Source organism: Misgurnus anguillicaudatus, chromosome 12 (genome assembly GCF_027580225.2).
Source record: "Misgurnus anguillicaudatus chromosome 12, ASM2758022v2, whole genome shotgun sequence".
NCBI lineage: Eukaryota > Metazoa > Chordata > Actinopteri > Cypriniformes > Cobitidae > Misgurnus > Misgurnus anguillicaudatus.
In genome coordinates this window covers 38,063,876-38,088,144 of record NC_073348.2, presented here as the reverse complement: position 1 = coordinate 38,088,144, position 24,269 = coordinate 38,063,876, and the positions used below count along the sequence as shown (strand labels likewise).

At 38.3% G+C, this 24,269-nt stretch overlaps 1 protein-coding gene across 6 annotated transcripts; it reads left to right on the top strand.

Moving 5' to 3' along the window:
* The first annotated feature begins 1,722 nt into the window (after positions 1-1,722).
* sbno1 (strawberry notch homolog 1 (Drosophila)) lies at positions 1,723-23,105 on the top strand. 6 transcript variants are annotated; one of them, XM_073874542.1, is made up of 33 exons: positions 1,825-2,066; positions 2,722-2,817; positions 3,160-3,276; positions 3,417-3,497; positions 5,857-6,187; positions 6,529-6,567; positions 6,703-6,803; positions 6,892-6,988; positions 7,143-7,303; positions 7,895-8,028; positions 8,117-8,207; positions 8,288-8,449; positions 9,810-9,945; positions 10,023-10,128; positions 10,249-10,402; positions 10,542-10,724; positions 10,806-10,903; positions 10,993-11,138; positions 13,136-13,507; positions 13,727-13,899; positions 15,648-15,779; positions 15,914-16,049; positions 16,137-16,249; positions 16,338-16,409; positions 16,482-16,581; positions 16,660-16,734; positions 16,831-16,977; positions 18,050-18,144; positions 18,258-18,344; positions 18,429-18,566; positions 21,452-21,528; positions 21,634-21,827; positions 21,914-23,105. In XM_073874542.1, exons 3-33 carry the CDS (start codon positions 3,163-3,165, stop codon positions 22,054-22,056), a joined length of 4,188 nt encoding a protein of 1,395 aa, XP_073730643.1. In that variant the 5' UTR covers positions 1,825-2,066; positions 2,722-2,817; positions 3,160-3,162; the 3' UTR covers positions 22,057-23,105. The 6 variants fall into 6 exon arrangements, with proteins under 6 accessions (XP_073730640.1, XP_073730641.1, XP_073730643.1 ...); XM_073874544.1 differs by lacking the exon at positions 1,825-2,066 and adding an exon at positions 2,136-2,165; XM_073874539.1 differs by lacking the exon at positions 2,722-2,817 and having other exon boundaries at positions 1,723-1,968.
* Positions 23,106-24,269: the final 1,164 nt, after the last annotated feature.

Sequence of the window (24,269 nt, the reverse complement as noted above, 5' to 3'; positions counted from 1 at the left end):
GTTGTTACTATTATTATTATTTTACAATAAATTGTAAAAAAAGAGCACATGCTTTTAGAAAAATAATGCTCTGGAAGTTTTTTTTATTATTGCAAATACAATATAAGAAACAACATCAAATAAGTCTTCCAACTAAGTAACAAAACAAAGTGTAGTTCAGTAATTTACATAAGATATTATATATAAGAAACCATCATATGAAAGCACATGGAATTTAAATTAAGATCACATTAAGATAAAAAAATAAATGAAAGGGAAGAAATAAAAGAAGGGAGGGCATAAAATAAGTTTACAAGCATATTCAAGTAAAATACAGGGCTAGTTTTTCCAAGCCCTTGTTCTGATGTTATATGCCATTTCTGATAGGGTCATAAAACACTGCAAAAAATTATATTTAAGTATTTTCTTAGTATTTTTGTCTTGTTTTCAGTAAAAATATCTAAAAATTCTTAAATGAAGATGCTTTTTCTTGATGAGAAAAACGACTCAAGAAAATAAGTATAGTTTTTAGACCAAAAATATCAAATTCAAGTGATTTTGTGCATAAAACAAGCAAAAAATCTGCCAATGGGGTAAGCAAAAAATCTTGAACATTTATCTTAAACACTAAATTCAAGAAAAAATTGCTTATCCCATTGGCAGATTTTTTTGCTTGTTTTATTCACAAAATCACTTAAATTTGATATTTTTGGTGTAAAAACAAGACTTATTTTCTTGAGTCGTTTTGCTCATGAATAAAATGCATCTTAATTTAAAACTTTTTTAGATATTTTTACTGAATACAAGACAAAAATACTAAGATTTTTTTTTCTTGAAAATCATTTTTTGCAGTGCACTCCTAAGACTAAGCCAGATCCCAGCTTACTGTTTCTATAATGCATCCTTTTGATACGATGATTGGGAATATTTGTTTTTAATCCAGTTGCTCTGGTTGCAACAAAAGAATTAGGAAATTATTATATCTGAGACGATCTATATCCCTATATTGTGTCCTATTGGAATGGCCTGTTTAATAATATGCCATGGAGAAAAATTTGGAATTTAAATACTTAATTACAAATAAGGTTAAGGATGTATCAATTACCTCACCTTTTGTACCTTGTTACATTTTATTTAAAGAAAATGTTTCCAGTTATTGACTTGCTATGTTCATTTTGTGGTGCTGAAAAAGAATGCTTCATCTTTATGTATGTTGTTCATGTTTACAAAATTCTTCGTTGTCATACAAGAATATTTTATTGGGTTGTCATAATTTTGACAATCATGGAAAGAATCAGTAATTTTTGATTCATTTATTTATCTTAGCAAATTTTTTCTACACAAATGTAATTTTCAAAGTGCTTAAGCCATATTTTCCCTTTTTTTTGTAAGGATCTTAGTCCTACTTGGACACTCTCACTGACTCCAGCAACTCCAAAGCCCTTAAAACTGTATCATTGTGTCATTTGTATGGCATTTCTCAAATGCTGTAACTCTGTTTACCCCTGGCACTGTGTTTTATGTTCACAGTTACAATAAAAATAAATAAATAAATAAATACTCGATTTTATAATAAAGGTTTTGTTATTTTTCTGGATGTGGTAGAGTTTCAACCTCCGGTAAAAAGAAAAGGTCAAGTTTTGACCTTTTTTCGTTTGAGCTACTTTGACCTTACCAACATGTCTTTCGCGCTGTCATTTTTACGTGTCATTGAAGGAAACCATTTTCACTGCGTCATTTCCTGAAAATGAGGGTGAGGTCACGTGACGGGTCTTCGGCGCTCTCCTTCTCCGACTACATTTGATTTAAAAAAATAATTATACACCACGATTAATATGGACGGGTTTCTATGGTTTTTGAATGATGGTCGCAGGCTGGCTCTTGATCGGTGCTCCACGCCTCGCCATCGTCTTCCGGACGGGAAAAAATCTGGACGCAAAATCGGCTGTTTTTCAAGCTGCAGCATCACGTGACCTGCACGCGTCTCGGGTAAAGATGGCGCCGAGCGGTTAGAAAACAAGCAGCGCGAGCAGCGGCGACATTCTGCACATCGCCGCGACGGTTGGGATCCCGAAGAACCGAGCGGAGTACGTTTTCAACTCATCGGACGTTAGCTGTCAGACACAGATTTTGGTCTCCTTTCTACCAGGATTACAATGCTAGCATATATAGAGTCCTCATGACAAGTAATATTAAGTTTTATTGCGTTTCGCTACGGGGACTGGCTAGAGCAGTGTGTTAACGCGTTTGGCAGCTAACCTAGAGAGCCGTTAGCGCACTTTTGACAAAGTCACTGACAGGCATGATTCACGTTTATATCATTAAATGGGTCGTTCTCTGCTTGACAACTTCTATCGAATATATTTAAACTCGTTTATAGTCCATTTAAACAGTGTTGCGACCCCCGTTTGGCATGAAACGGGTCGTGAGGGAAATTAGCTAGCAACCAGCGTTGCCAAGACTGAGGGGCTGTTGTCACCACATGCAGCATTACACTGCACAATTTTGAGGAACGAGGGTTTATTAAGCTACAGTTTAATATTTTATTTATTCGGCGATCCTGTTGTTGGGAAACATTTAAAAGGACTGAATGTTTTTGACTAAAGTACAGTTCTCCTGATAGCACGTTTAAGTTACTGTACAAGGTGTCTGATGTTGTGCCATCAGATCACGTTACAGATTATTGGCGCTGTTTAGTTCACATCAGTGATCGTTATAACGTGTTTTTTTGTTTTTATTTAGACGTTAAAATTGAATGACATTAACAACCAGCAGCAACGTCAGACCAGGAAGTATCTAGTTGGATCAGTTTTGGCAAACACGTGTGGAGTTGATGTGGTGAGCACGAGCTGTTTGCAGCAATAGCACACTAGTTGTTATTATTATTAACTTGACAAATACAAATAATGGCTGGTTTGTTATTGTTTAAATTCGTAAAAACATTCGTATAACGTATTTATTTTTTTATGAACGAAGGCCTAAACAGCATCCAGCTCTATATTAAACTGCTCTTGACACTGTTGTGGTAATGGTTATTTGAGTTTGAGGTTCAAGTTGCTGAATTATTATTATTTTTTTAACTCATTCAAGCTTATAAAAATACATAGTTTGTAACTTTAGAGCTAACTTTTTGGTTAGGTTAGCAGCAGTGTTACATTTGTTTCTTCTGTCTTTTTTCAGACAATGGATCCTGGACAGGATTTGCTTTTAGCTGCTCTTAGTGAAAGTGGAATATGTCCTAATGACTTTTTTGAGGTTGATCCTCCGGATGTTATACCAACCCCTTCCTCGCAACAGGTAAATAACATCCCGCAAGAATATTGTCATACGCTAGTGTTGACCGTGAATGCTTATGATGTTAGTACTTTGAATCTGAATACACTCCGCATCTTTTTAAATGAGCACATGAGATGACTGATATTTGTTTGTCTTTATAGTCTGTGTCAATAAATGCTCTGGGCATTGGTCTTGGTAATGAAGCACCTGGAATTCCACCATCACCTACAGTCACAATCAGGGTAAGTTTACATGTTTATGAAACTCGTCCGGACTAAACCTTATTGCATTTTTTATTCAGACAGCTTCAGAATAGATTTACACTTGTTTAACTCTTTCCCATCAGCATTTGTTAAAAAGGTTGCCAGCCAGCACCAGCATTTTTTATTGTGATTTTCACAAAAGTTTAAAGGTGCAGTGTGTAATTTTTTTAAGGATCTCTTGACAGAAATGCTAGGTATACATAACTATATTTTAAGGGGTGTATAAAGACCTTACATAATGAACCGTTATGTGATTACTACCTTAGAATGAGACGTTTTTATCTACATTAACCGAGTGTCCCCTTAGATGGGAGTTGCCATTTTGTGCTGCCATGTTTACAGAAGCCCTTAGCGGCCAAACGTTTTTTACTAAGTTGTCTCCGACGATGACAAGTTTGTCCGGTGGTGGCTACCGTAGCTTCTCTATGTGTTTCAAAGTGAGGGATGAGCAGTGGACTGAGCTGTTGGTTGCAATACACAACCTCATCACTAGATGCCGCTATAATTTGCACACTGCACCTTTAATACGGTCCAGAAAACATTCTTCTTTAGATATATAAACATACAATATATCAACTGAAAGAACAAACCCAGTGCTTTAAAAAAAAAATCCTACCTTCATTTGTTCTTTTTATCACCTCTCAAATTAGGTTTCTTCAAAAGAGTTAAACACTTTTATTGGTAGACATCTCAGATGTTTCTATTATGCGATATGTGGTGCTGACAAAATATTATACTCCGTGTATAAGCAACACGACATAGCTAAATAAACTCTTAACAAATGCTAAGTTTGCAGTGGGACTATTATGTTAGATGGTTGGAGAGTCAGGGAAAACTTATTTTTGCAGTTCGGCACAGAAATTAAATTTATCAACATTTGTTTGTGGTAGGGGTTGAAGGCACAATATACAAAAATCTCTAGCAAAGCGCCTCGTTCACATGTGCACTTGCATGATCCCAAATATTTTATGGGACAATGTTAAAATTCAGAGAACTAACCAGTGCTCCGACCCTATTTGTAGTGTTTCTTTTTAGTGTTGTCATGTCCAGGTTTTCCTCAGTTTCTACCTTTGGTGTGCTCGACTTTGTTGCACTTCACAGACCGATTGGCATGTGACATTAAAGTATCACGAGAGCAATACAAATGCAGAACTGTTGTGTCACTCTCATGATACAGGGTTCCCACGGGTCCTTGAAATCCTTAAAAGTTTGTGAATCTGGGGGGAAATTCAAGGCCCTGGGAAGTTTTTGAAAATATACATACATGGATACAGATCATTGAAAGTGCTTGAATCGATTTTATGCAAGAAGTTTTCTGGAAAAAAATCCATATCGTTCCCTGTGTAGTGTAGGATAATATCATAAAAATTCTAGACTTTTAAAACACACGTGCTAAACGGTTCACTTTAAATGCTTATATCTTCTGTATGCGAATGATGATTCATACCAAAATGCTTTTTTGCATAGTTGGGTTTGACACATGAAAATGTCTCTGGTTACATATGTAACTATTGTTCCCTGAGAAGGGAACGAGACGCTGCGTCTCCCTTGCCATACTTCCAGCGTCCCTGTAACGCCATCTTTGGCAATATTTCAGATAGCGATATACTTCTTGGCTCCCGCTTCACCCTGTCTTTGTCGTTAAGCCTCACCATTGGTTGAATTTGATATACACATTCAGACGCACGGGAGGCGTCCCCAAAGTGTCCCCGCAGTGACGCAGCGCGAGTTCCCTTGAAAGGGAACTGTAACAATGTATCTTAAAAGGTAACACAATGTAACCTTTCTCTCACTTGAAATGTGTCCCCCCATTTAGTCCTTGAATTTGAGGGTATTGCACCTGAAAAGTCCTTGAAAGGTCCTTGAATTTGAAGTTAAAATTCAGATTTTTTTTTACGACCCGCTTACCACTTGTCATCTTTTAAAAGCGACTCATATCCAATATCTGCCAACGTTGCTTTTTCAATGTTATGCGACAGGTCTTGACATGGTGAATATCTGATCTGTCTGCTTGCATTGCAAATGCATGCATCCGATTCGCAACTGATTTATTTCAACATATGATTGAAGCCTGAAATCGAATTGAGAATGTCGGAATCTATGCGCTTTGCCTTCCTACACGGTCGTGGGTCATATCTGATCTCTCACATGAGCGAAATAAATCATTCAATGCCTTTGTCATCCGCCAATCATTGTGTTCAGACTCCAACTCTCCTCGTGTCACACTCTTTCACAGCGCCATCAAGCTACACCGTTGTTGATGTTTAGCGACCTCTAGTGGTGAAAATAACATTTTGTGCCTTGTGTGTGATGATTTGCTGTCCATGATTTGTTACAGGAGAAGCCTCAGCCCTCAACCACTACCTTTGTCTTAAATCAACTGAATCAGTTGCCATCACTGGGAACCATCGTAGTGACCAAACCGTCAGCCGGGACCGCTTCCAGGCAGACCATCACAGTAACCAAGGTGGTACACACAAGCCATGCAGCCCAGCAGAGCTCATCCTCCTCTTCCAGCATTTGCGCTCCAAGCAATGAGCAGATCAGGTTAAAGGACCTTCTCAGACCCGGCAGCCTGAAGACGAGCAGCAGCCTTGGAGAACTTATGAAGTTGAAGCCTCCGCCTGACATAGCTCAACCCGTTGCTACGGCAACAGCCACAGGCACAAGTGAGTGCTGGCAGACGTGTTGGACTTCGAGCTATTGTAGATGTTTGTTGTTTGTAAGGGTCTGTCGATGCAGCTGTCGGCTTTGTAGCACTAGATTTTACTGGCCTCCATATCATTCCTGTAATTTTTGCTGGTTTCATATTTGAGGTGAAGTAAGACCCGGTCATGTTCTTGAACGGTTTCATCAGATTTACCTGATTGTATTTTTTACTGTGTAGTTCATGCATTTATGAGTTTATGTTAACAGAGTTTTCAGGATTTATCTCTGGGCCATTTAAGGTTTAATGGAGACTGTGTGGTTGTAATCTGTATCTTTTTAATATCAGTGCTCTTCCTTTCAGAAATTATTCTGGTCTCCACAAAGATGATGAACAAATCAGGTATGGGTAGGGTTTTAAAGGAGCTCACGTGCACTTGAGTCTGATGTTTCACAGGTGCTCACGATGTGGGACGTGTCTTCTGTGTGTTTGTCATTGTATTTTATTCTAACCATTTCTTCTCTTTCTGTTTTTTAGTCGAATTAAACAACGGCCTGAAGAAAGAGGTGTCGGGCAAAGATGTAGCAAGAATCTGGGTCAACGATGACATGAAAATGCGGAGCTTCTCACCTGTGAATGTAAGTTTGTAATCATTTTCAAAAAACATTAAAAAGTATTAGTCGACGAGCACAAATTTCACCCTTTTGTTGATGTTTGATTTTTTAGAAACTATCAGGAATGAAGGAGGAAGAAGAACCGGAAGAGGAGGAAGAAGAAGAGTTGGGTCATGCCGAGACGTATGCTGAATACATGCCAATGAAACGTATGTATTATACTAGACTATGTGTACTTACGGCTAATTTATTGTTATATACTGACTGCATGTGCGATGCATGTTTTTCTTTAAAGTTAGTTGGTGGGTTAAAAATGTGTTTGTTTACATGGTTTGTTAAAGTTGCCCTCATGTCGTTTCTCAGTGAGGATTGGTCTGCGACACCCTGATTCTGTCGTCGAGACTAGCTCGCTCTCCAGCGTCAACCCACCAGATGTTTGGTACAGACTTTCCATACCAGAAGAGACCATAGACAGAGGCTGGTTATCTGCCCTTCAGCTTGAGGCCATCACTTACGCTGCCCAGGTTTGTTTTCGACCTTTAAAGTGCATGAGCATTTTTTATTTTGTTTTGAGAATTAACTTCAATTGTGGTACAGTCATTTCTGTTGTGTAGTACATTTTGAGCACAAGGTTATTCCAGACTTGAAATGTTTTATATGCTTTATATGCTTTACTTTATAAAAAGTTTTTACCAGTTTTGGCCGCAATCCTACATACTGTTCACTCCAGATGCGAATGAAGCGTTAAGCGGAAGTGATTTATTTGTTAAGTCAATGCAAAGACGCGACATACTGTGGCCGCCTTATTCGTGCGAATTGAGCGTTTCGGCTGTTTGACGGGCGTAACGCGTGTTTCATGCGATAATTTGAAAAAGTGAGTGAAGAGGTTGGACAATGATGCGAATTTCACGTGCGAATGAAGTGAGTTTACACAAAATATTCAAACATCCAACTACATGCAGATAGAGCTATTTATTCGCGTCTAGTCTGAACGCACAGACAGTTTAGAGGGAACTGCAAACACAGGAGTTGTTTTAATCAAAAATATAATTACAGCGTTACATAAATGACAATGTTCTGTCTCTCATTCTTGTATTTTTTTTTATTTTATACAGCAACATGAGACATTCCTACCAAATGGAGACCGAGCGGCTTATCTGATTGGAGATGGTGCCGGAGTCGGAAAGGGTCGAACCATTGCTGGCATCATATATGAAAACTATCTTCTTGGCAGGAAAAGATCCCTCTGGTAAATATGTATTATTTTTCATGCAGAAATATGTTGTATGCCATTCATAGCATTACTTATGCATTTGTCCCCCACTTGTTCTTTGCAGGTTTAGTGTCTCGAATGACTTAAAATATGACGCAGAGAGGGATTTGAGAGACATCGGAGCAAAGAACATTCAGGTCCATTCGTTAAACAAGGTACTTTACTTCCTGCCTATCCAAAAATGCTCCTTGTTGTCACTTCAGTGGTAAGTTTATTCACCTCATCCATTTTTCAGTTCAAATATGGAAAGATCTCTTCAAAACACAATGGCAGTGTGAAGAAAGGTGTGATCTTTGCCACATACTCGTCTCTGATTGGAGAAAGTCAGTCTGGGGGAAAGTACAAGACAAGATTCAAACAGCTGCTGCATTGGTGTGGAGATGACTTTGATGGTGTTGTATCCTTTAACTGCAGAAAAGTTCATGCATGGGCACTTTGTTATAAAATATTTACTGTATTAGTGATAGAAAACCGTGATAATCGCAATGTCATTAAACTAGATTGACACTCCTTCCTTATCTTTTCACTTGAGTTCAACTGCCCACTCCTTTGTTTTTAATTCCTGTAAAACCTCAACAGTCTCATGAGACAAGCTGTTGCCGTTTTCTGCGCAAACTGACATCACTTTGCGCAGGCCCTGCCCACAACTGTCCAAAGACCACGGTTAGGTCATCATTTCTACAGGGTTCCCACAGGTCCTTAAAATCCTTGAAAGTTTGTGGATCTGGGGGGAAAAAATTCAAGGACCTGGGAAGTTTACATGCATTGAAAGTATACATGCATAGATACAGGTCATTGAAAGTGCTTTTTTTAAAGAAAAAAATCCACATTTCCTGTGGTGTGTAGGATAATATCATAATTGTTTGCTTTAAATGCTTATATCTTCTGTATGCGAAATGTTGGTTCACACCAAAATGCTTTTTTGCATAGTTGTGTTTGACACATGAAAACGTTTCAGGTTACGTATGTAACTGTTGTTCCCTGAGAAGGGAACGAGACGCTGCGTCTCCCTTGCCATACTTCCTGCGTCCCTGTAACACCGTCTTTGGCAATATTTCAGATAGCGATATACTTCCTGACTCCTGCGTCATCCTGTCTTTGTGGTTGAACCTCACCATTGGTTGAATTTGATATACACATTCAGACGCACCTACCCCTGGTGGCGTCCCCAAAGTGTCACCGCAGTGACGCAGCGCAATTTCCCTCAAAAGAGAACTGTAACAATGTATCTTAAAAGGTAACACAATGTAACCTTGCTCTCACTTGAAATGTGTCCCCATCATTTAGTTCTTGAATTTGAGGGTATTGGACCTGGAAAGTCCTTGAAAGGTCCTTGAATTTAAAGTTAACTAAGGTGTGGGAACTCTGAATAGGGTATAATAAATCATCTATAGGTTATTTGGACCTAAAACTTCACAGGCACGTTCTGGGGACACTTGAGACTTATATTAGGTGACCTTTAATGTGTGTTATTGTTTAAAATAAATTAAAATTGTTGAATTCGTATATTCATTCAGTAAAAACGTGTTATTTCTTACTAGATTTTTGCTCTTTTACGTTAAACATTTCAAACTCGCTTTGCTTTAAAGATGGTCCATTTTTAGAAGATACTTTACTCTTTTTAGCCATTGCAGATTAAATGGATAATTTAATATAAATCAAATACTGCCAGATGTTAAAGTAAACAGTAGAGATGTGTTCGTTCTCAAAGCTCTCAAAGCTGTAACTATGGTGATTTCCTTGACTGCATGATTCAGATCATCTTTGATGAATGTCACAAAGCCAAAAATGTTTGCCCTATTGGGTCATCCAAACCCACAAAGACCGGGCTGGCAGTCTTGGAGCTACAGAACAAGCTGCCGAAAGCCAGGGTTGTGTATGCCAGCGCTACAGGTACGTGTTGTTTTTAATCTTGTATAAACCTGGGATTTGGTGTATTACTACATGTTTTATGCCTGTTATTTATATAGGAGCATCTGAACCTCGAAACATGGCCTATATGAATCGACTTGGTATCTGGGGTGAAGGAACTCCATTTAAGGAATTTACTAATTTTATCCAAGCTGTTGAGAGAAGGTGAGCTAATAACAGATGGCGGTGTTCGTCTTGTGCATTCAAGCATCCGTGACCTTGCCGTTAATATTCATGCATCCTCCGAATAGTGAATGTAACCCTGTTATGATGGCTTTATTTTAGAGGTGTTGGTGCCATGGAGATTGTTGCCATGGATATGAAGCTGAGAGGAATGTACATCGCTCGACAGCTGAGCTTCACAGGCGTGACGTTTAAAATCGAAGAAGTTCCTTTGACGAACGACTACATCAAAATGTACAACAAATCAGTCCGCTTGGTGCGTATGATATAACGTACAACAGTGTCTTCTCAAAGTGGCTATGAAACACTTTTATAATGCGTGATGTAAAATGATTAAGTGGCATAAGTGGTCGCAAAGTGCTGATCGTAAAGTAATTTACCTTGCAAAATTGCAGTGGGTGAGTGCCAGGGAGAAGTTCCAGCAAGCCGCCAACCTGATGGATGCCGAACAACGGATGAAGAAGTCGATGTGGGGTCAGTTCTGGTCTGCTCACCAGAGGTTCTTCAAGTACCTGTGCATTGCATCTAAGGTACGAAGAGTGGTGCAGTTGGCCCGGGAGGAGGTGAAAAACGGAAAGGTTAGTATGGACTTACTTTAAAACTTATGGAGAGAAAGAATCACGGTATTTGGTTGTAATAAACTTCGTCGTTCTGTGTAGTGTGTGGTGATTGGTCTTCAATCAACCGGAGAGGCTCGAACCCTTGAAGCATTGGAGGAGGGCGGAGGGGAGCTTAATGACTTCGTCTCCACCGCAAAGTAAGCTTGTCTCAATTCTTCATTTATCAGCAGAGTAATTAAAATAAAGATGGTCGACTGATCTGGATTTTGTTTGTGTTATGTTAAAGGGGTGTGCTGCAGTCCCTGGTGGAGAAACATTTCCCTGCTCCAGACAGACAGAAGCTCTTTAGTTTGTTGGGTATAGACCTGTCTGCAAAGAAAACGCCATCGCCTTTGGAAACCATCACTGAGCAGAAAGGAAAAAAGCGCAAAGGTATTGTAATTACACAAGGCTGTATGGTTGCTGTTAACTATGTGATCGTGGTCCACAAAACCAGCCTTAAAAGGACACTCCACTTTTTTTGAAAGTAGGCTCATGTTCCAGCTCCCCTAGAGTTAAACATTTGATTTTTTTTACCGTTTTGGAATCCATTTAGCTGATCTCCGGGTCTGGTGCTAGCACTTTTAGCATAGCTTAGCATAATCTATTGAATCTGATTAGACCATTAGCATCGCGCCTAAAAAAGTTCAAGTTTGTGAATCTGAGGAAAAAATTCAAGGCCCTGGGAAGTTTTTTAAAATTTTGCCTAAAATAGATTTAAGCACTTTCAATTACCTGTATGTATGTATGTATACATTTTTGGAAAACAAATCCATATTATTCCCTGTGTAGTGTAGGAATATCATAGACTTTTTAATCACACGTGCTAAACTGTTCACTTTAAATGCTTATATCTTCTGTATGCGAATGTTGATTCATACCAAAATTGTGTTTGACACATGAAAACGTCTCTGTTACGTATGTAACTGTTGTTCCCTGAGAAGGGAACGAGACGCTGCGTCTACCTTGCCATACTTCCTGCGTCCCTGTTACGTTGTCTTTGGCAATATTTCAGATAGCGATATACTTCCTGTCTCCCGCGTCACCCTGTCTTTGTTGTTAAGTCTCACCATTGGTTGAATTTTTTATATATATTTTGGTGTCCCCAAAGTGTCATCACTTTGTCCTTGATTATTACGCCAGAATGAGAGTATAGTCCTAACCATATCTGCCTAGAAAATCACAAATTTTAATTTTCTGTCGGTCTTCGTACACAATGTAACTACAGAAGAGTCAAGTTTTAAATCAAAAAATATCTAAACTCTTTATGCTAATGGTCTAATCAGATTCAATGGATTATGCTAAGCTATGCTAAAAATGGTACCGACAGACTCGGAGATCATTTTAAAACGCCACAGTTTTTCAATATTTTACTATGTTATTACCTCAACTTATACAAATTAATACATACCTGATCTTTTTTCAATACGTGCACTTTTAATCTTTGTACAGCGCCTCGTGAATATGTTAGCCTAGCCCCATTCATTCCTTAGGATCCAAACAGGGATGAATTAATAAGCCACCAAACACTTCCATGTTTTCCCTATTTAAAGACGAGTAAGTTACACGAGTAAGTATGGTGGCAGAAAATAAAACTTTTGTTTGAAGCCATAGGAATGAATGGGCTAGGCTAAATGCTAACACATTTAAGAAGTGCTTTACAAAGATTAAAAGTGCACGCATTGAAAAAAAAGAGTTATGTATTAATTCATCTAAATTGAGGTAAGAACACAGTAAAATCTTGAAAAATGGTGGTGTTTTCCTTTAACTCTAGTGGAGCTGAAAAATGAGCATATTTTCAAATAAAGTGGAGTGTCACTTTAAGATTTAAAAATCATATAAAATCTTAAATAAATAAGCTTTCCATTGAAGTTTTTGGAAAATGTAGAATCAGAGCAATAAAATCTAAATATTGAGAAAATCTCCTTTAAAGTTGTCCAAATAAAGTCCTTAACAACACTAAGGTAAATACATTTTATAAATACATCAAATACAACTTACTTATGATAAATACATTTTTTAAAATATTTTTACGGTAGGATATGTACAAAATATCTTCATAGAACATGATCTTTACTTAATATCCTATTGATTTTTGGCATAAATAATAATTTTGACCCATACAATGTATTGTTGGCTATTGTTACAAATATACCCCTTATGATTTGTGTTTTGTGGTCCAGGGTCACACATTCTCTTACATGATAACCCCCAGCCATTTGCAGGACATGGAAACCTCTATAGAGTATCAAAAATGGTTCCTTTTATTGGTTTCATATCCTTAAACATCTACAAACACCATTTCTAAATATTAGGCATTAGTCGAATTGAAAATGAAGGTGTCAAAGAAAGAGTTTCGCTCTGACCGCATGGGCTTTACATGTTTGCAGGTACAGAAACAAAGAAGGAAGTGAAGAAAGCCCGTAAATCTGGACGTATGTCAGGTGCCAGCTCCGATGAGAGCAACTCTGACGATTCAGACAAAGATGGCGACAGCGACGACAGCTACAAATCGGCCAGCTCAGGAGAAGATGAGGATGACTTCAATCCCTTTAAGGACGATTCCAGTGAAGACGACGAAGATGATCCTTGGCTCATCAGAAAAGACACCAAAAAGAGCAAAGAGAAGAGAAATAAAAAGAAGAAAAAGAGCATTGATCCAGACTCCATTCAGAGTGCCTTGTTAGCATCTGGACTGGGAACGACCAGGCCCACTTTTACAGCGCCTGCTATGAAACCTTCAAACAACATCGTTCCTGTTGGTATGTTGTCTGTGAGCTCCCTATTAAGGACACTAAATCTGAGTGTAAACCATGTTGGCCATGTACAAATCTATGTAATTGTGTGGTCACGTTCTTATTCAAAGCTGGTTTCGAGTTAAAACAAGGGCTTTGTGTTTTGTCACACTGAATTGGGAACTTCTTATACTGACTGTGAATGATTTCTAATAGCTGTTATCACCGTTTCCAAATCTGCCACAGCCAAAACTGAGCCAGAGGATACCAGCTGTATGACCAGTCAAGATGCAGTCGAGGATGCCCAGAAAATGAAGAGGGACCTGCTGGAACAACTGGAGCGACTGGCCCAGGACCTGCCACCTAACACGCTCGATGAGCTTATTGATGAGCTCGGAGGCCCCGACAATGTCGCGGAGGTAACAAATGACTTGTTAGGGTTAATCCACTTACATAAGAACATTTACACAATTTACTCGCCCCCATGTCATCCAAGATGTTTATATCTTTCTTTGTTCAGTCGAGAAGAAATTAGATATTTATAAGGAAAACATTTTAGGATTTTTCTCTATATAGTGGACTTCAGTTGAACCCAACTGTTTGAAGGTCCAAATTGCAGTTTCGATCCAGCTTCATAGAGCTCAAACAATCCCAACCGAGGCATTAAGGGTCATATCTAGCGAAATGATCATCATGTTTACCAAATGTGTACCTTTTAACCACAACTTCTCATCTTGCACTATCCCTGGGATACGCATTCGCGACCTTACGTATTACATCATCACATCGAAAGGTCACATATGACGTATGCAATTTGACCTTTTAAACAATAAACTGACACAAAGACGCTAATTAATATAATTCCAAATACAACAAAATCTGACTCCCCCTCTTTCTCCACACCTGTAAACACTTGGAGGGTGATTCTCACGAAATCCAGATTTAGAAGAAGTCCAACATCAGAATTTTTAAAAAGCCCTTGAAGCCAATGTTTTTGCACATATATAAGATTAAGGTCTGAACTTACTATAACCATTATTTTAAGAGGATTTAAAAATATTTCCTATACATTTTTTAGATTATCATTATCAAAAATGATCATTACCGCAACATGTTGTTACATTAAATATATGCATTTACAAACTCATGTTTCGGTACTGAGAATTAAAAAGTTGTCTAGATACTATGACAAACAAAATTTCAACTTTTATCTTATCTGCTTACCTGGTAGCCATCTTGAGTGTCACAGTCAATTATGTCCCTTCCAACAATTTTTTTTTGTGAAAATGTTAGTTCCTTTAGGGCTTAAACAATGATTGCAAATTGTTGCGGAGGATGAGAACATTGGTCTTGGACACATTTATATTCCTTATTATTTACCAATGATCACCAAATATCACATGTGTCTTTACTGTAAATGTTTATAGTATAACATGCACTGAAGCTTTTTATTTTTTAGATTTTTTAATTATAAATATTTCCATGTCAAAGAACCCAAATCCAGTCATGGACACGTTGCGGTAATGAAAATGTTCCCCTTTAAATGTGGAAAAACAACAAAATTGGTTTGTATGATGTCATTTGAAATCATGTTCAAAATAGTACATGAAGAGATGTTTGTAACTGTATGCTTCTTATTTTGATACTCTTACTTTGCATTTACTTTTTTATCAAAATATTTCACAACACCTCATAAGTCTAATTTCGCGAGAATCACCCTGGAGCGGTTGTTTCGCATACGGCATGCATGACCTTTCGACATGATTACGTAATACATATGGACGCACATCCCAGGGTTGGTACAAGAAGTGAAGTTGTGGTTAAAATGTACAATTTTTTTTATTTTTTGGGTGAAAATGACGAACGTTTTCCTAGATAAGACCCTTATGCCTCATTTGGGATTGTTCAGAGCACTTTGAAACTGCAATTTAGACTTTCAATTTGGAAAGTTTGAGGAAAACATTCCAATAAAGTCGACTTGAATTGAGCCCAACAGTTCACTATATAGGAATGTTTTCGTCAAACTTGATTTCTTTTTCTACTGATGAAAGCAAGAAATAAACATCTTGGATAACATGGGAGTGATTTTTTTTTTTATGAAAGTGGAGTAATCCTTTAATTTGATTAAATAATACAACATTAAAAACATGCATCTTGTGTAATGCAGATGACCGGACGCAAAGGCAGGGTAGTCAGCAACGACGATGGCAGCATTTCCTACGAATCCCGATCCGAACTCGACGTTCCCGTTGAAATCCTGAACCTCACGGAGAAGCAGAGATTTATGGATGGAGAAAAGGTTTGTTGCTTATGTTTTTCGATGTTATCTAAACTTGATAGAGCATTGAGGTACCAATGCAACGTGTGTAACTTGTAAATTGCTTTGGATAAAAGCGTCTTTCAAATGCACAAATTCTGTCTTCATCTTTGTAGAACATTGCAATCATCTCTGAGGCGGCCAGCTCTGGTATTTCCCTTCAAGCCGACCGGCGAGTGAAAAACCAAAGGAGGAGGGTACACATGACCTTAGAGCTGCCCTGGAGTGCTGACAGAGCAATTCAACAGTTTGGTGAGTTGATAAAATTGCAATAAAATTACTTTGTCTCATGAAAGATTTGAGTTTTCAGTCGAGTGACTTTGGATCGTGTGCAAACAGGTCGAACGCACAGATCAAACCAGGTCACTGCTCCCGAGTACGTGTTCCTCATCTCTGAACTGGCAGGAGAACAAAGATTCGCCTCTATTGTTGCCAAACGTCTGGAAAGCCTGGTGAGTCACTCGTGAATGAAGTACGTCTCGACGGCAAACCAACAAAGCTTGTTTTTAACGTTACAGCTTCATTGTCTTTCTCAAACAGGGCGCTCTGACTCACGGTGACAGAAGGGCCACAGAGACGAGAGACCTGAGCCGATTTAACTTCGATAATAAAGTAAGGATTTTTTGTAGAGAGCGTTCATATTTTTAGTTATTAGATCATCTAACACCTGTTTTTGTTTTACAGTACGGCAGAAACGCTCTTGAAATAGTCATGAAGTCTATCGTTAATTTGGATTCTCCTTTAGTGTCTCCACCGTCTGACTTTGACGGAGATTTCTTTAAAGGTACGGTCATAATTATAGACCTGCACGGGATAAAACGCCTTTATTTAATTTTATAACTTCACATTTTATTTTTTGCAGAAATCCGCAATGGTTTAATCGGTGTGGGTCTTATAAATGTAGAGGATAGATCTGGTGTTCTTTCTCTGGACAAAGGTAACATTTGAAGACCTTTTACAAGCATAGATGCCACCATCAGACACAGATAATGTTGTCATTTCCTATCGTATACGTTTGCTTTCTTTCGTAAAGATTACAACAACATTGGGAAGTTCTTGAACCGGATTCTCGGTATGGAGGTCCATCAGCAGAACGCCCTCTTTCAGTATTTCTCAGACACTCTCAGCGCTGTTATACAGAATGCTAAAAAGAACGGCAGATACGACATGGGTATTTTAGGTAAGAAGGTGCTTTAAACATTCATAAAATCGTAAAGTTAGGGCAGCACGATTCTGGAAAAGATTTCAGTTTTTTGTTTCAAAATCACAATTTTCCCATGATTCTGAATGCCAACTAAACAAAATGACATCATTTACTAAAGGTTCTGACAAAAATAAAAAAAAAATATTGCAGCAATGTCTTTAAAATGTTTAATTGGTTTGGATAATTTTTTATAATTGTTTTTTATTACGAGTGCACTTCATCTTTGCACAGCGCGTCGTGAATGTGTTAGCATTTAGCCTAGCCCCATTCATTCCTTAGGATCCAAACAGTGATGATTTTACTGCGCCAGAGATGCAAACTAAGTGCTCTTCCGCCATACAATATAGTTCTCATTTTTTATTATAACTACTCATGTCTTTAAATAGGGAAAACATGGAAGTGTTCTAAATTCATCCTTGTTTGGATCCTAAGGAATGAATGGGACTAGGCTAAATGCTAACACATGCACGGCGCGCTGTACAAAGATGAAGTACATTTATTGAATAAAGATAGGTATGTATTAATTTATCTAAGTTGAGGTAAGAACATAGTGAAATACTAAAAAACTTTGGTGTTTTCCTTTAAACGAGTAAACCAATGAAGAACTGTGATTGCAACCCACTGTTTAAAAATCCCCCTTTACATGATGACGGCTCTCTCTCTGACTTGGCGACAGCACCCAGACATATTTCGATGTTCTGGTTTGATTTCTGTCAAAGGTTTAATAGACCGATGAATCGTTATAATGTAGGAATGAAATCGTGATTTTTTTTATTTATTAACCGTGCAGGGTGTGCATTTAAAGGTACACGCATGAAAACAGTGCTTTTTTGCTCTCGCCCGAATAGGGGCATTTTGGACATGCTATAATAAATGATCTGTGGGGTATTTTGTGCTGAAACATCATTCTTGGACACCTGAGACTTATATTATTACATCTTGTACAAATGGGCATAATATGTCCCCTTTAAACGCTTAGATATTTCTGACTAGCTATGCTTAGTTTCTTTCGGCAGTTTTTGATGTTTTAATTTTTGTGTTATTTTAGATTTGGGCTCGGGAGATGAGAAAGTGAAGAAAGCAGATGCTAAAAAATTCTTGACGCCAGGATATTCCACTTCAGGACATGTGGAGCTCTATACAGTACGTAGAGAGTATATCATCTTATACTCATCTAGTGTTTACCATTTATAATACTCGTGTATAAGTCCGAATAGTTAGGTTTTGGTTAATAAAGGTTTATTCTGTGTGTTCAGGTCAGTGTTGAGCGGGGAATGTCATGGGAGGACGCCACTCATGTCTGGGCCGATCAGAATGGACCAGATGATGGATTCTATGTACAGGTGACGTCTCATTCTTAAGACTTCTTGACTGAGAAATAAACTTGTTAATTTAATACTGAATCATTGTCTCTGGTTCATCTCAAGGTGCGAAATAACAAGAAAGTTGCCATCCTGATAAAAGAAGTCAACCCCAGAAAGAGACTCTTCATGGTTTACAGACCAAATACAGGCAAACAAGTGAAACTGGAGATGTATGCAGACATTAAGAAAAGAAGTAAAAAGGTATTTCAGTTATATTTGATGTGATATTGGTAGTGGTTCTGTACTTCAGTTGATTGAGTACCTCATTGCCAGTGCTAATGTTGTGGGTTTAATCTCTGGGAACACATACTGATGAAATGCATTGAAAATTGCGAAGTACATAAACATGTAGTTTGATGCAGGGTTCACACCAGATGCGGTAGAGGCGGCAAGCGCGAGTGATTTACATGTTAAGTCAATGCAAAGACGCGATTAGGCATTGTGGAATGTCTCGAATGCCTAAAATTTTATGCGCTGCTTTCATGCGCGAATGAAGTGAGTACTCGCAAATGTTCAAGTGTCCAACTACGTGCGAATAGCGTGTTTTTGCCGCCTCTACCGTGGTTGGTGTGAATGCACCATAAGGTTTAAAATGTACTTTACCTCATTTTCCAGTGATTTAAGAATAATTTGGCAACCATACATTAATATTTTGCACAAATTGATTCAATAATTTGTCACTTTAGCTGCGTTTACATGAAAAAAACGGAAGTATTGCCTTAGGGCAAACAGCTGTATGTCCGTGTATGTTTTAAAGATCGCTCTGCATCTGATCTCTATCAAAAGTCCTTCACAAAAATGGAATTATCTCAGCTTTTTTGCTCAAAATTTTGTGTTTTTTATGAAACCTACATATTTGAGAGGTGATAAAAACAGAACACATGAAGGTAGGATGAAACTGATTTTTGTTTTGAAAGCAGAGGTTCTGTTCTTTTATTTCATATATTGTATGTTTATATATTTAAAAAGGAACATTTTCTGGAAGTCATTAAACTTTTGTGAAAATCATGAAAAATGCTGGCGGTGAAAGAGTTAAGTTGCCAGTCAGCACCAGCATTTATTATGATTTTCACAAAAGTGCACAGGGTTTTCCGCAAAAAAAAAATCTGTTAGTTAAGGTGGTAGGGTTGGGCGGTGGGGGACCGGGGGCGTGGTAATCAAAGGGGCGGGGCATATGCGTCATGATGAGAATTCTTTTTTTAATTTAAAACACTCAAAATGTAATTTTGAAGAAACTATGACAGAAAATGACACAAACTAGATTATTAATCAATTGATTGTTTTACTTTCAATAGGAATAGCTGTGTGATGTAGTGAAACTAAAGGGTTAATAAACACAAACTAAACCAAATGTTGTAGAACGTCTGGCGAACGATGTGCAAAAATTGTAAAAAAAAGTGATTATTTCCCACTATTAATTACATTATCTTAAAGGAGTGTAACTACTGTAGCATGTAAATAATGCACATAAATAGAGTGAGCAAGAGCGCTTAACAATTATATCGAATCAACAGGCACGTGAAACCTAGCTAGCAGGTTGCTCAAACAACAAAGTCACCAGCTACCTTACTTTAAATTTGCAAGAACTATAAACTAATACAATAACAGGCTTAAATAACCCCCAAAACATAAGTCCACTTACAGTTCTCACAGACACGCGTTTTATCAACTGGCTATCCTCCAGACATGACGTCTTTATCTCGTTTCGGCCGTGTGGCGCGCATGCACACTCACGGTGTAAAGCACGTCCGCACAATTCTCCAAGATGTTTTATCAACTGGCATGTTATCCTCCAGACAGTGACAGTTCGGGCCACGTCTTTCTCGTTTCGGCCGTGTGGTGCGCGTGCCCGCTCGCTGCGTGAAGAGCGTCTGCACTATTCTTTGATGCACTTGACGGCCTTTTTCACGGCAAATTTTTTTTTTTTTTGAACGGCCTAGTTAAGGCGGTAGGGTTTCCCATCTTAGGCGGGCTGCCTGAACTGAAAAGTGCAGAAAATTTTCTTCTTTAAATATATAAACACATACAATATATAGACTTTTGTTAGAGATCAGATTAAGAACGATGATCAAAACATGAAGAGTTTTTAAAGTTTTTGGATCAGTGGATGTTTGCGTTTTATAAGTTGGGTAAGACTTTGTGGATAAAGCGGAAATACAGATTGTCGTAAAAAAATCGTCATTGGCAGGGAAGCGTTTTCTCTTAATTGATGAGATAAATCATCAATGGTGGGGAAAGAGTTAAAGAATTGCACAAAACTTTATCGTTATTTTCTAAATGTCGACAAAATAACCTACTATTAAATGACGACATTTCTATTATCCGATGTTACTCGACTAAAACGTCATTTTGTTCTCTTGCGATACATCACTCCAAAAACCATGGTTATGGGAACGTTCGACTTCATACAGCGCCAAGCAGACCGACATGCGACTGGAAAGCAAACAGAGCAGTTGATTCCCGAATCACTCTCGCAGTATTTTAATGTCATGTGCTTGACGGTTTTTGTGATGCCGCATAAAGTCGAACACACCCCCTTGTCTGGTCCTTAAATCGAACCGTGCCATATTTAAAGAATGATCATGTGACTTTTATGCACGTCAGGTGACCTGTAAATATTTCCATTGCAGTTTTGTGATATATATATTTTAGTTCGCATGCTTTAAAAACCTACCGAGCCCCTAAGGTAACATTGGAGTAAAAATATCTAAAGTTTAGTTTAATGTGCTCACGCGAAACCTTCATGTGCAGATTTTTTTTAAAGTTTCGTTTCGCGCACGCGTGAAACTTTCAAGCTTGGGCGCGTTTAGTTTCATGTGGAGTGCGCACTCCGTGGTAGTTTCAAATGCGCAAGTAAAACTAATCTTTATTTAATTTTTGCTCCGTAAAAACCACCTTACTCGAGTGTAAAACCTTTTTGTGATATATGGGAATTTATGCAAAATTGCCATGTTTCCACTGGGCGCATTTTTAATTGCTCAAATTTGAAGGGTAATGGAAACACAGCTAGTAACAGGAAACATTTACCCATTTATATATTTGTGTCCTGTTTCTTATTCATTGCCATCGTCTTAATCTCTAAACAGGTTCTGTCAGATGATGCCAAGCAGCACTGGATCGATCAGTATAACTCTTCAGCTGACATCTGCTCCCACGCGTACTGGTAGGTGCTTGTCTTCGATATCAGAAACCGATCAAAAGCACAAAGCTTTACTTTTGATTTGTGCATCACATGATCCGCATGCTTTGGTGGATGTTTTTTGTGCAGGCGAGGGAACTGCAAGAAGGCCTCTATTGGGCTCCAGTGTGAGATCGGGCTGCGCTGCAGGACTTACTTCGTCCTGTGCGGTTCTGTGCTTAGCGTGTGGACCAAAGTCGAGGGCGTATTGGCTTCGGTCAGCGGCGCCAATGTGAAGATGCAGATTGTACGCTTGAGAACAGAGGACGGGCAGAGGATTGTGGGTAAGTTGACACAGCAGTGGTTTGGTTGCTTGACGTAATGAATTAAGCATCTAGTGTTGTTAAACCGGTCTGTATGTCTCGCTCAGGTCTGATCATTCCTGCAAACTGCGTGTCTCCCCTCATCAACATCCTGTCGTCGTCGGATCAGTCGCAGCAGCTGGCGGTACAACAGCAACAGATGTGGCAGCAGCTGCACCCGCAGAGCATCAGCCACGGCGTCAGCACGTAACGCGACCACCTCGCCCCTTACAGCGGGTCGGCCGGCCACCATTCCTCTTCCTCGCTGCCGGTAAGCCGAGAGGAAGACGGTGCTCGTCCTATTTAGTATTTCAGGGTTCGTGTCCAAAGAGAACTCATTGCCGAAGGAGCTTGCTGGACTAGCGAATCGGAGGTCTGAGCGTTAAGCACGAGGAGGCCGCATCGAAAGGCCGTATAAAGGTCCTTTTTACTGCAACATCATCGCCCGTGCTTTCCATTGAGGACATACTTGGGCTCTCAAATTCAAAGAGGGCTGTAAATTCACCTACACTATGTACACAGGACAGAGCTCAGGGTTTTACTCGCAATCATACCTTTCACTTTCTGTTCAACGCCTGATGCACAACGTCCAAACCGTTCACCTTCATCTCCCTTTAGCCTTTAAAGCCATGCAGCACGTCTTGGGCATGGCATTGCTTGTTTACCACTTAATACGGTACCTTGTTCGAGACCGAACGCGGTGTAATCTCGACCCAGACTTTATTTACGAACCGAGGCATTGCATGGTTTGAAAAACCATTCGGATTTTGTTTAGTTGTGGAAAGCGATGTTCGTATGAGGTCGACAGTTTTTTTTTTCAGTTTTGAGTTAATTCAGGTAATAAGGGTGTGCGTAACCATTTTTTTTGGAAGGTGTCACTTGCAATGTTTTCTACAGCGATCGGCTTTGCTCATTTTTTTGGGTGAGGCATTTTCTATTTCTTGGTTTTAATAATTTACTATCGCTTAAAACGATTGGTGGACGACGAGGACATCCGAATAGTACTTTATCCCAAATCTCATTTTTGCTGTAAATGTTGGAGTTTGACACATGCTCTCTCTGATGTATCTCAGTGTATAGTTGCATATCTGAAATGTCAAATGTTTTGCTGAATTCTAGATGTTACGGCACTCTGAAGACAACGTCATTTTCATCCTTGCACGAGTTGCACTACTGATGAATCTGTACATAGAGTATGAAAAATTGAACTGACTGCAAGATCTCTACCTCTTGCATATGACCAATAAATCTTGTGATTTACCTCTTTTTCAACATGTCTTTTTTCTGGTACTTAAAGGATGGTTCGAGATGTATTAAATGTTGACATTTTATTGTTTCAGTGTGGTATGGGAACCATTCAATATAGGTCTTAATATAAACTTGGTACATTAGTTGTTCATAGACATTCATATTCCAAGCAAGCAATATTGTGTTTAAAAGACGTTAATAGCCATGCAAACACAGGACAGACGTCTAGGCTAAAAAAATACAAAATTAGTGCTGTCAGTAGTTGGGTTCTCATTACCCTTTAATTGTGCAATTGAAACTGTGAATTGAAAATACGGCCAATGAAAATGTACAGTTTCCATAGGCTGTATTTGAAGAGTTTCATTGCAAAACGAGACAAATCCGTTTTTAACATTTTTGTCAAAACATGTTTATTATTTTGTTATCATGCTATTATTTTGTTTTATGGTGCTACTTGGCTGTATTTTTTAAGTTATGAAGGTTTAAATCAAAACAAACCAACTGCAGTTGAATTAATATTAATTGGAATGCACAACCGTAAAACAAGATTTCTGAAAAATTTTAATACGGAGTTGTCTTGTTTTGCAACGAAACTCATCAATTTGCACAATTTAAAGGTAATGCACTGAAAAAAAAATGCTGGATTTACTACAAAAATTCATAGTGCATAATTTTTGCACCTAATGTAAGTTTTCCATGAAATTATAAGCAATTGCAATTTTTTACGCAAGTTTTACATAGAATTTTGAGCAGTTTAAGCCTAAATTTTTTGAGGAATTGCTTGGAATTCCATGTGAAACTGCCTTAAAAAGGGGGACGCAAAGATTATGCACTATATTTTTTTAGGAAATTCAGCGTGTTTTTTTACAGTGTGGAAACACAGCTACTGACAATTTAATAGCCATCTAACTATAGATGAAGGAAAATAAATAAAACCAAACCGCTTGTAATCACTGTTGACTTTGTGAGATGTCTGATATTCCATCATGTAAGCAAATATTTTGGCATAAACGCCATGTGACCAAATTCAAGTTTATTTTGGCTAGAAGTGGGTTACTCATGTGACCCTGGACCGCACAAGTTGCATGGGTATATTTGTTATATATTTGTTTAATGCCAAATATCATTAGGATATTAAATGAAGAGCATGCTCTATTAAAATATTTTGTATATTTC